The following is a 13,045-nucleotide window of genomic DNA, read 5'->3' on the forward strand; positions in this document are numbered from 1 at the left end:
CAATGTATGGGGTGAATTAGATTTTAGTTTACAGTCAATTGCTTCGTGAAACTTACCTTTTGCGATCTCCTAAGAGGGATTTCCAATGCAGTCACAGTCTCCACACCTGCCCCACTCCAGGACTCAAGGGTGGCACGGTAGCACAGTGGTTAGCACCACTGCTTCACAGCTCCAGGGACCTGGGTTTGATTCCCAGCTTGGGTCACTGCCTGTGAAGTTTGCACACTTTCCTCGTGTCTGCGTGGGTTTCCTCCGGGTGCTCTGGTTTCCTTCCACAGTCCAAAGATATGCGAGTTAGGTCGATTGGCCATGCTAAAAAAATTGCCCTTTAGTATCCTGAGATGCGTAGGTTAGAGGGATTGGTGGGTAAGTATGTAGGGATAATGGGGGTAGGGCCTGGGTGGAATTGTGGCCTCTTTCTGCACTGTAAGTTTTTTATGATTCTATGAAGCACAAAAAATGAGGGCTGACGCTCCAGCGCAGCACTGTGGGAATGCTGCATTGTTGAACTGTCGCCTTTTGGATGAGACATTAAACATTGCCCTGCCTGTCCTGTTGTCTCAGATGGACATATAAAGATCCCATGATCTTATTTTGAAGAAGAGCAGCACAGTTTTTTTCCTCCCAGTCCTGGCCAATATTTACCTCTTGACCAACATCAGAAAAACAGATAATCTGGTCGCTATGACATTGCTCTTTGTGGGAGCTTGCTGTGTGCAAATTGGCAGCAGTGTCTCCTAAATTGCTACCTTCCAAAAAATACTTCAGTGACTAAATCACTTTGTGATATCCTGAGGTCATGGAAGGTGCTGTAGAAATGCAAATCTGTCTTTCTTTTTTAGTGTCTTCTTTTAAAGGCATTGGGTTACAGATGGTGCTTTCCATGTATCCAGTCAAACCTCTGGACATGGCTCTCCATCCAATCTATAATGCTGTACCGAATCATTTGACTAAAACGCCACTTTGAAGTTTATGCTGATCCATGTGTCTCTAATGCTATTAACAGCTCAGGAAAATGTTGTTGGTGACGACTCTGGCACGTTGAGCAGAAACTGGGCCTTTCTTTTCAACAAAGTACATTAAAGAACTAGTTTTATTTAATGTGAACTTGATTCTGCACAGTGAGCTGTTAGAGACAAGATTCATCCCATGGTGGCAGTGTATTGCAGACGGTTGCAAAATGTAAAGTTTATTTTTTATTGTCACAGGTAGGCTTACATTAACAGTGCAATGAAGTTACTGTGAAAATCCCCTAGTTGCCGCACTCTGGCGTCTGTTTGGGTACACTGAGGGAAGACTTAGCATGGTCAATGCACCTAACCAGCACGTCTTTCAGACTGTGGGAGGAAACCACAGCACCCGGAAGAAACCCACACAGACGCAGGGAGAACTTGTAAACTCCACAGAGTGACCCAAGCTGGGAATGGAACCCAGTTCCTGGCGCTGAGCTAGCAGTGCTGACCACAGTGCTGTATGTTATCTGGCTGTCAGTCGCAGGTTGAATTACTTGTATAGTGCCTCATATTGCTGTTAAAGATATTATTCTACTTCAGTTTAATTAGATCATCTCCATTTTAAACAACTGACCAATGACAACAGGGCCTTGCTTGAATTGCCAGTTTGAAAATATTTTCCATCCTGGACAAATTGTTCGTCTTTCAATGACATGCTTTCACTTGGACAAATCACTTTAGCTGACCAATTTCATGTTAACTGTCCAATGTGTAGGTGAATAGGATTTCAGTTTACTGTCAACTACAATATGAAACTTCTTATCTGTGATTTCTTAAGTGAAATTTCCAACGCAGTTGCTGCCTTGGTATTTGTAGTTTGAATTTGTGTTGTCAGTGACTTTTATGGATAAATTTATTATTTGTTTTGAATGTCTGCACATTCGAGAGTGAAAAGAGGCATGTGAGTGTGTCCTCACATTTGGCCAAATGTGGATCTTATTTTATTGAGTTGTGTTGAGATGCAGACTAGACACTCAAGACTGAATCATTTGGCTTGAGCAGTATTTTTCCAAGTCAGTTGTTTTTTCCTAATGGTTTTAGAAGATTACTCATGTCAGAAGTTTTAACTTTCACAGCTTAATTGGTATCCGGAGCAAAGTGGTGATGTGTCACTGTCCTTGCTATAAATCGGCTAACTACAGGAGATGCATAGAGCTTTCCTGCAATAAAAATAAGGCAATAGTGCAATCGTTCTTGTGATTATCATGGAATCGGCCTCTTTGAAATGGCTGCCCGATGTTTCAAAAGGTATAGTGCATTGGGAGAGGAGAATCCTTTGTAAAGATCAGGCAAACCAATCATGCATGCCTGCTGTGTAAAAAGGATATTTGAAAGCCAAACTGTTGAGGCAGGATGAATATGTTATTAATGTGAATGTGGCCGATTTGATTTACTTCCCATTGAAAGTTTGTTCAGAAGAGAGTTCTATCCTGTTAGAGAATGCGTTAATTATCGAGACAAGGCATACCAGGTTAATGCCTCAACTGAGTGCCAAAGCTGTTGTGATGGTTTAAAAACTCTATGATATGTCTGGTCGATGTAGTTTAGTAGTAAACTAATGCCTGTTTGTGGAGGATGCATGCACCAGTTTGGCAATGAGCTAAGAATATCTGCTCCTTGATATTACATCTAGGGCTGCGCCCCACTGCTTGTGGGGCTGTGCTCCTCCACATGGGACTGCACGGACCCCTGCATGCACAGTCCTTTATGTTTTGAATGTAGCTTAGGTGTGCTGTATATGCCTTAGAATTCCACAGATATTTTAATCAATTTTCAGTGAGGCCTGAGTGATTCTGAATACAAATGCTGTTTGCTTTTCATTTTAGGCAATTGAGACTGCGTTGGATTGTCTGAAGAGTGCCAATACAGAGCCGTATTATCGTCGCCAGGCCTGGGAAGTTATCAAATGTTTCTTGGTGGCAATGATGAGCTTGGATGATAATAAACATTCACTCTACCAGCTACTTGCCCATCCGAAGTACGGTCAGCAGAGGTTCCGTTCAATTATTGAATGCAAAAGTGGATTCAATCCCTGCATTATCTACAGCTTTGCTTTGAGTCTTTTGTTAAAAAAAGGGATTATTGAAAGCTGTATTTTATATGGGGAACATGTAGGAAAGTGGAGTTGAAGCAAAAGGTCAATATTGAATGGTGAAGTAGGCTCAAGGGTCTCCTATTTCTTATGTTATTAGTCACTTTAAAAACCTGTTCCTATTAATACCAATAATTATAATTCTGGTTATATTCAGCATATAATGACTGCGTGTGCACTGTGCAGATTAACCAAAGACATTTATTTTTCATTTTGTAGTATGGTTTGCACTATACCTGGTTCTGAGGTGGATGACAAGCATGATCTTAACTGATTTAGGAACATGGTTATGAATCCAAATGCTTTTTACATTTGGGGCATGTTCAATTAACAACATATTCCAGACAAAGCTGTTTCAGCCAGCAAATTAAATTTCAATTTAATTGAGTATGGCAGTAGTGGGGCCTTGATTAGACCGCACCTGTAGTACTGTGTGCGGTTTTGGTCTCCTTACCTCAGAGTATTATTGCCTTTGAAAGAGTGCAGCAAAGGTACAACAGACTTGGATAGTCAGAAGCTTTTTTCCCAGGGTGGAAGAGTCATTTACTAGGGGGCATAGGTTTAAGGTGTGAGGGGCAAGTTTTAAAGGAGATGTACGAGGCAGATTTTTTTACACATGGTGGCGCCTGGAACTCATTGCCAGTGGAGGTAGTGGAAGCGGATACGATAGTGACTTTTAAGGGGTGTCTTGACAATTACGTGAATAGGATGGGAATAGAGGGATATGGTCCCCAGAAAGGTAGGGAGTTTTAATTAAGTCAGGCAGCATGGTTGGTGCAAGCTTGGAGGGCCGAAGGCCCTGTTCCAGTGCTGTAATTTTCTTTGTTCTTTGTTCCTGAGATAATGGGAACTGTCTTATGAAGAAAGATGGAGCAAACTGGGCCCGCCTTCCTTAGAGTTTAGAAAAATGAGAGGTGATCTCATTGAAACCTACAAAATACTTAAAGAAATGGACAGGATAGATGAGGGTAGAATGTTTTTCTTGGTTGAGGAGTATAAAACCGGGGGCAAATTTCAACATAAGGTGTATGCCACTAAGAACCGAGATGAAGAGAAATTACACAAGAGGATTGTGAAAGGAGCGGAAGGCCTGGGTGGGATGCTCTTTTGGAGAATTGGTGCAGACTTGATGGGCTGAATGGTCTCCTGCAACGTAGGGATGCTGAAGTTCTATGGGTATCTACTGATTATGAGAGGACTGAAATCAGTACCTTTGGGGAGATAAGGAAAATAATTATGTTCCAGAATGCACTGCCAAAAAAGGATGTTGGAAGCAGATTTAGTACTAATCCTCAGCAATAAATTTGATATATATTTGAAAAGGAAACTAAATGGGGAAAGAGCAGGAAAGTGGAACTAATTGGATAAGCATGAGCACCAAGGGCCAAATGGTCTCATTTTGTATTGTGCGATTCTGTGAAATCAGAATCAGCCTTCACAAAATCAGTATTTACAGCAAAAATAGATGCATGTTTCCACCCTACCTTTCTTTAAGTACACACACCGTAACATATTGTATAAAGTAGGGATTCTGTGCTCCTATTGCAGTAGCTTTACTATTCCAGCAGCCTCGCCAATATTGGGATACTTACAACCATCACCTGAATGCTATTACATGCTGGGATGTTTTATGATGACTTTGGGGGAAAATGTTAGGTGATGGAGCTCAGCCTTTCACCACTCCTGTGCTAAGCATTTGTCTTAAGTGAATAACTCTGTAGACAGTGGAATACTTCCCTCCCAATAAATGGGAATTAGAGAGGATTTTCCAGAAGGCAAAGTGCAGAAATTGTGATAGAATGCAGTTACTCAGCGCTGAGTGTCCAAACTAAGCACTGGACATACTGGATCCAGCTTTGAATGGGACTCTGATTATTGAAAAACCTGGATAAAGTTGAGCTTTAATATAAATACAGAAATACACAGAAATATAAACACAAATAGAACTTTTGTAACTCCTGAGAGAGGTTTAGTTGCGTGTAAGAATATAAATCTTGATTTGGTCAAATTGTAGATTAGAAATAAACAAATTATTGCCGTACATTTGGAGGTTGTAGTGTTTTTTAATAACTACTCAAATGAAGCAAAAAGATGAACATCTTTTGTTGTTAGTCTAATTTGATTTCAAAAGCAGTCTCTGTTACTTAATGTTAATCAACAAGCAACTGAACACTACAGAGAAGGCCTTGGGTTTGGTCCATGAGTTATGCTGAATTCAAACAGGGATGTGGAGGGGACACTATAAATGGCCTTTGCATCCTTATTTTAGGAAGGGAAACATTTAGGTTCAATTGCTTCTGATGGCTAACTGGATGTCCCCTATAGGAACTGCGTGCATGTGCTTGTGTGTGAATATTTGATGAAGGCAGGATGTTGGCCCAGCTGCAAGGTACTCTCTGGGCAAATAACTAGCCAATTCTTGCTATTAAAAATGTCCTGCAATCTATAGCTGCTTGCTTGAGATGAAGAGAGCATCAGTTGGCCATTGAATCAGACTGAAGTGCTTTCGAGAAGTGGGTAAAAATTTGCAAGAGGAGAAACTTCTCTCAATAAAGGCGCTGCTGGAATCTCATCGAGTGATAAGGGCAGCAGCATAAGCATTTTTCAATCTTGGCATAATAGCTCTTTTTGTCTGCCAAATTGATTAATATTTCAGCCTTTCAAAACCAAATGAAATGACTTGAGCACAGCGTACTGTAAATATTGAAACGTCACTCAATAATCGCATTTGGTTGTCAGCGCTTGTACCATTCGGAGCACATTTGCCTTATTTGCAGCAGCTGGCCCTAAATAGCTGTGATGAAATTGAACCATCCATCTTATTTGTGGTCAGTTGCTGACAGTATTAAAATGGAGTAATTGCATTGGGTCAATTCTATCAAAATGTAAAAGAAACTCTTCTACCCGCTGTGTGATTTTCATGGTTGACTTGTTAATAATGCGGCGAGTGGTTTTCTTGAATTAATTTCGCGTTGTCTCCCAGCTTCACAGAGAAGGCGATACCCAGTGTAATTATATCGCATCGTTACAAAGCACAGGACACACCCGCTCGTAAAACATTCGAACAGGCTTTGACAGGCGCGTTTATGTCAGCCGTCATCAAAGATCTACGGCCTAGTGCTCTGCCTTTCGTGGCGAGCTTAATCCGTCACTACACCATGGTGGCAGTCGCTCAACAGTGCGGTGAGTAAATGTCACCTTCTGCATGGGTGAGATTGAACTTGGGGGCCCCTCTGACATTTTTGGAAGTTATTGTAAGGAAAAATAAGAATGGGAAGGAAAATATTGCTCTGGTTTAGTTCACAAGTGCAAAATTCCTATCATAATTCACCAAAGTAAAAATGGATTATTGTGTCTATCTGAAGAATTAAATGAACTCGTTGAGCTCTGCTCGCAAGGCAGTATTATAACAAGTGTTCTTTTCTGCCTCTGACAATATTTGGGAAAAAAGAACACTTAACTATTTTGGTTTAGCAACATTTCTGTTGCTTTGTATTAATGATATCTTCCTTTTGCTGCATGTTTGAAGGATTGTATTTCAAACAATTTAGCTGCCATATTCAACTAAGGGAAAGAAGGTCTATTTCAAATGACAGCCCAAATCGCTTCGCAGCCAATGAATTACTTCTGAAGTATTATAATGTTAGAAACAAGGCAGCCAATTTGTGCACAGCAAGTTCCCACAAACATGGGACGGCACAGTAGCACAGTGGTTAGCATTGCTGCTTCACAGCTCCAGGGTCCTGGGTTCGATTCCTGGCTCGGGTCACTGTCTGTGTGGATTTTACACATTCTCCTCGTGTCTGCGTGGGTTTCCTCCGGGTACTCTGGTTTCCTCCCACAGTTCAAAGATGTGCAGGTTAGGTTGATTGGCCATGCTAAGAAATTGCCCTTAGTATCCAGGGATGTGTAGGTTAGAGGGATTAGTGGGTATAATATGTAGGGATATGGGGGTAGGGCCTGTGTGGAATTGTGTTCGGTGCAGACTCGATGGGCCGAAGGGCCTCTTTCTGCACTGTAGGGTTCTATGATCTGTGATCAAACAACCTGGAGAGGGATGACCAGATAAATTGACTAACTTCAGCAGATGTTTGCGTGAAATGTGTGCATTGCTCAGTGCATGGGTGGTGTGGTCTAACTTGTAACATTTTACTATGTGCTGGCTCCCTTAGCCCAGCAACATTTTCATTCAGTGAATTTAATTTAGCAATTGCTGCCTTTTTGCCTGCGTTAATGTATAAATTATTGCAGCTATCATTTTGTTTGTGGCCTGTGGTTCTGTGTTTTTATTTGGCATGTGGTGTAATTTTTTAAGAAATTAACTTGTATTTCCCAGGCCCATTCTTGCTGCAGTGTTATCAAGTAGGCAGTCAGCCAAGCACAGCCATGTTCCACAGTGAAGAAAATGGGTCTAAAGGAATGGACCCACTTGTTCTTATTGACGCTATAGCCATCTGCATGGCTTATGAGGAAAAGGAACTCTGCAAAATCGGAGAGGTGGCTCTGGCTGTTATCTTTGATGTAGCAAGCATCATCTTAGGTTCAAAGGAACGGGTAGGTCCTTGAATTTCTAATGATATACATGTTGGATTTTGTCACAATCTTTCATTTACAACCTTAAGAGAAGATCTCAAAATAGAAAGTGAGAACTTGCATTTATATGGTGCCTTTCATAACCTCTGCCAATATGTTTATTCATTTGCAGTAGACTTTAATCAGTAAGTGAATTGAGGATTATGGGGTTAAGGTGACGAAGTATCAGACAAGTCATGGTCTCATTGAGTGGCAGAGCAGACTTGATGGGCTGAATGGCCTACTTCTGCTCCTATGCCTTGTGTTAATGGATGAAATGCAGCAGCCTCTTTGTAGTCAGCAAGCTCACAACAATGTGATAACGGCAGGTTAATTTGTTTCTTAGTGATGTTGATTGAAGGATAGACACCGACTGGAACATCGCTTGGGGAGAGGTGCGGGCATTCTTCAAAATATTTCCATGGAATTTTTTTTATGTTCACCTGCCAGGACGGATGGGATTGCTCCTCCAAAAAAACCTGATAGATATCGCACCCTGTTCCAGTTAATAGATATTAGATGATTAGAATTTCTCATGCATTGGATGTGGTCAACTGAGTAACCTTTTCTTTCCAATTCCATTAGGCATGTTTGTTGCCGTTGTTTTCTTACATTGTGGAGCGTCTTTGCGCCTGCTGCTATGAACAAGCTTGGTATGCTAAACTTGGAGGTGTGGTGTCCATTAAGTTCCTGATGGAGCGCCTTCCTTTGATCTGGGTTCTACAGAATCAGCAAACCTTTCTGAAAGCTCTCCTCTTCGTCATGATGGATTTGACTGGCGAGGTACAATGCTTTTCCCTGCATCGTATGGGATGAATGTAGTTTGTGACGATCAGTATTTCTGACCAACTCATGCTAGCATTGAACGTGTGCAGTTGGACTGGATGTGGTCGAGTCTGCACTGACCGCATTCTCTCCCAGCCCTTATCCCTGTAGCCCCATATATTTGCCCTGCCAGTCCACCGACACTAAGTGGCAATTTGGCGAGGCCAATCAACCTGACTTGCATATCTTATGAGTGTGGGAAAAACTGGAGCACTAAGTGACCGAAGACTGGAATTGAACCCCGATTCCTGGCGCTGTGAGGCAGCAGTGCTAACCACTGTGCCACAGTGCTGGTCACTGCAATGAAACTTGGCTGCTTTTGCTCTAAAGGCATGAGGAGGAGATGATTTTATGGTCAGCTAGTGCCTTTTTACATAATAAAATTTGACGCTGAGCCACATAAGGAGATACTGGGACTGGTGACTGAAAGCTTGGTCAGAGAGATAGGTTTTAAGAATGCTTCAAAATACGAGAGAGAAGTAGAGAATTTGGGGACGGTATGTCAGAGCTTGGCACCTAGGCAGCTAATGACACAGCCAGCAGTGGTGGAGCAAATAAGGTCAAGGTTAACATAGAAGTGTAGAAGATAGGAGCAGGAGGAGGTCATTTGACTCTTCGAGCCTGCTCTACTATTCACTGTGATCGTGGCTGATCATCCAACTCCATAACTGAATCCTGTTCTTTCCCCATAACCTGTGATCCCATTCGCCCCAGTGCAATATCCAGCCGCCTCTTGATTACATTCCGTGGTTTGGCATCAGCTACTTCCTGTGGTAATGAATTCCACAGACTCATTACTCTTTGGATGAACAAATGTCTCCTCACCTCCGTCCTAAGTGTTCTACCCTGAATCCTCAGACTGTGACCCCTGGTTCTGGACTCCCCACCACTGGGAATATCCTCTCTGCATCTACCCTGTCTAGACCTGATCTAGTCATTTGTCTGAATGCCACCGAAAATCTCAACCCTGTTAATCGTTCTTCGTACGTGAGCCCCACTATCCCCGGAATCAGCCTGGTAAACCTTCGCTGCACTCCCTTGAGCAAGAACATCCTTCCTCAGAGAAGGAGACCAAAACTGCACATAATACTCTAGCTGTGAAGATCAACATGCCATTTGCTCCCTTTCATAGAATCATAGAAATCCTACAGTGCAAAAAGAGCCATCGAGTCTGCATTGACCACAATCCCACCCAAGCCCTACCCCGATATCCCTACATATTTTCTCATTAATTCCTCTAACCTACATATCTCAGGATTCTCAGGGGCAATTTTTAGCATGGCCAATCAACCTAACCTGCACATCTTTGGACTGTGGGAGGAAACCGGACTACCTGGAGGAAACCCACGCAGATACGAGGAGAATGTGCAAACTCCACACGGATAGTGACCCGAACCCAGGTCCCTGGAGCTGTGAAGCAGCGGTGCTATCCACTATGCTACTGTGCCGCCCTTTGGTGGAGGTTTGTCAAGAAGCCAGAATTCAGAGTGCAGACGTCTCAAAGGGTGGTAGATCTTGAGATAATAGGAGAGTTGAGACAATGGAGGGATTTGGAGATAAATGATGAGAATTTTTAAATTGCAGCGTTGTCGCATTGGGAGCTAATGTAAGTCAGGTGAGCATTGGTTGAGGGTTAATGGGTAATGAGGGCTTGCTGCAAGTTAGAGCATCAAACAGACCACCATGCAATTAGATGGTATAAATTCCTGATGCAAAACTACTTTCTACTTGATAACGTTCTTCTGTGCAGGTTTCCAATGGAGCAGTCGCAATGGCCAAAACCACCTTAGAGCAGCTACTAGTTCGCTGTGCAACCCCCTTGAAGGATGAAGAGAAGTCTGAAGAGCTGCTCGCAGCTCAGGAAAAGTCATTTCACCACGTGACCCATGACTTGGTGCGAGAAGTGACCTCTCCAAACTCCACTGTGCGAAAGCAGGCCATGCATTCTTTGCAAGTGCTTGCCCAAGTAACAGGGAAAAGTGTAACCGAAATCATGGAGCCCCACAAAGAGGTGCAGTATAAATAGTGGACTATTCTACCTAACTGGAGGTGCACTTTGTAACTTGAGATTCTTAGTCTCATCAATGACCGTTGAAGAAGATTAAATTGTTTGTCGATCAGGGTGGCTTTTAGGCAAATAATAAGAAAAGTCCACTCACTGGATTATACACAAATGTGCCAGAACATTGGGGGGGCGGTGGGTGTTCAAAGACATAAACTTGTCCCGTCAAAGAGTTACTAATAAAGAAAATTAGATGACTAACCCCGATTGGGATTATTGTTGTTGTTCAAATGGAGAATTCTCCTACATGGAGGATGCTTAAACCTTAACTCTGATCTTTGGGGATGAACAGAAATTTTCTGTGTTGGCATGTTATCATGTTGAAGATACTGGAATCATAGAATCCCTACAGTGCAGAAGAAGGCTATTCGGCCCATCGAGCCTGCACCGACAACAATCCCACCCAGATCCTTATCCTTGTAACCCATGAATCCCACTGACACTATGGGACAATTTAGCATGGCCAATCCATCTAACCTGCACATCTTTGGAGTATGGGAGGAAACTGGAACACCTGGAAGAAACCTGCGCAGACACGGGGTGAACGTGCTAACTCCACACAGTCACCGGAGACCGGAATTCAACCCAGGTCCCTGGTGCTGTGAGGCAGCAATGCTAGCTACTGTGCCACCCACTATACATTTTGGTATCTGCTCGGGTAAACAGCTGGGTGTGGAGAGGAGCTTTAATATAATGACGCCTTTGGCTTGGATTTTACCACTGATAACCTGGTGACCTTGGATGCCTTGGTGGTTATTTTCCAGATGTTGCCGGATTCCGGGGAAGTGCCGGAAGATTGGAAAGTGGCTAATGTTACACCGTTGTTTAAGAAGGGTGCCAGGCAAAAGGCAGGGAATTATAGGCCGGTTAGTTTAACGTCTGTTGTAGGTAAAATGTTAGAATCAGTCATCAAGGAGGAAATAGCGAGGCATCTTGAGGGGAATTGCTTGATAGAGCAGACGCAGCACGGTTTCGTTAAGGGGAAGTCGTGTCTGACAAACTTATTGGAGTTCTATGAGGATGTGTCTAGGGCGGTGGATAGAGGAGAGCCAGTGAATGTGGTCTTTCTTGATTTTCAGAAGGCGTTTGACAAGGTACCTCACAAGAGGTTATTGCAGAAGGTAGGGGGGCATGGAGTTGGGGGTAGGGTGTTAGCGTGGATAGAGGATTGGTTGTCAAATAGGAGGCAGAGAGTGGGGGTTAATGGGTGCTATTCGGATTGGCAGTTGGTGACTAGTGGAGTGCCCCAGGGGTCGGTGCTGGGGCCTCAGCTATTTACCATTTATATAGATGATCTGGAGGAGGGAACCGAGTGTATGGTGTCGAAATTTGCTGATGACACCAAGATTGGTGGAACGGCAAATTGCACGGAGGGTGTGGAGAGTCTACAGAAGGATCTAGATAGGCTGGGCGAATGGGCCAGGAAATGGCAAATGGAATTTAATGTTGGCAAGTGCGAGGTGGTCCACTTTGGTAGGAACAATGGTAGGAAGGACTATTACTTACGGGGCGAAAAACTGCAGCAGGTGACGGTGCAGAGGGACCTCGGGGTCCTTGTGCATGAGTCGCAAAAACCCAGCCTGCAGGTGCAGCAGGTGGTCAGGAAGGCTAATGGGATGCTGGCCTTCATAGCGAGGGGGATTGAATATAAAAGTAGGGAGGTCTTGCTGCAGCTGTATAGGGCATTGGTGAGGCCGCAGCTGGAGTACTGTGTGCAGTTTTGGTCGCCGTACTTACGCAAGGATATTTTGGCCTTGGAGGGAGTGCAGAGGAGGTTTACTAGGCTGATACCGGAGTTGAGGGGGTTGAGCTATGAGGAGAGGCTGAATAAACTAGGCTTGTACTTGTTAGAGTTTAGAAGAATGAGGGGAGATCTCATTGAGACGTATAAGATGATGAATGGGATGGATAGGATAGAGGTGGAGAGGCTCTTCCCGCTCAAAGGATAGTAGGACTAGGGGGTACAGCCTCAAGATAAAGGGGGGGCGGTTTAGAATGGAGTTGAGGAGGAACTTCTTCACTCAAAGGGTGGTGAATCTCTGGAATTCTCTGCCCATTGAGGTGGTGGAGGCTGCCTCGCTAAATATTTTTAAGACGCGGGTTGATGGGTTTTTGATAAGCGAGGGGATTAAGGGTTATGGGGAGAGGGCGGGAATGTGGAACTGAGCCACGACAGATCAGCCATGATCTTATTGAATGGCGGGGCAGGCTCGAAGGGCCAGATGGCCTACTCCTGCTCCTATTTCTTATGTTCTTATGACCTCGGCAATGTGTACATGATTCTTCATTTTCAAGTATGAAACTACGGGGTTGATTTTTTTTTATTTTGGAAGAGTGTTGATAGAACTCTGGAAACTTTGAGTTCCCTGTGTTTGCATTTAGGATGTGCTTGTAATCTTTTATGCAACATGTGTTGAAAAGTGTCACTTTCGTGCAGCACTGACCTAAGTGTAGAATGCTAATCTGATTGTGCATTATTCC

The 13,045-nt window shown here is 43.4% G+C and overlaps 1 protein-coding gene across 6 annotated transcripts in view; it reads left to right on the forward strand.

Annotated features, from left to right (window-relative positions):
* The window catches only part of trrap (transformation/transcription domain-associated protein), a 219,792-nt gene that overhangs the window by 51,123 nt on the left and 155,624 nt on the right, over positions 1–13,045 (forward strand). For all 6 annotated transcript variants that reach the window (XM_080206827.1, XM_080206829.1, XM_080206830.1 and 3 more), the window contains 5 exons: positions 2,840–2,991; positions 6,089–6,288; positions 7,442–7,659; positions 8,263–8,460; positions 10,253–10,513. In XM_080206827.1, coding sequence (XP_080062953.1) covers positions 2,840–2,991; positions 6,089–6,288; positions 7,442–7,659; positions 8,263–8,460; positions 10,253–10,513 — 1,029 coding nt within the window. The remainder of the gene's footprint in view (positions 1–2,839; positions 2,992–6,088; positions 6,289–7,441; positions 7,660–8,262; positions 8,461–10,252; positions 10,514–13,045) is intronic.

This window comes from Carcharhinus amblyrhynchos, chromosome 18 (assembly GCF_965287045.1).
Source record: "Carcharhinus amblyrhynchos chromosome 18, sCarAmb.v2.hapA, whole genome shotgun sequence".
NCBI classification, from domain to species: domain Eukaryota; kingdom Metazoa; phylum Chordata; class Chondrichthyes; order Carcharhiniformes; family Carcharhinidae; genus Carcharhinus; species Carcharhinus amblyrhynchos.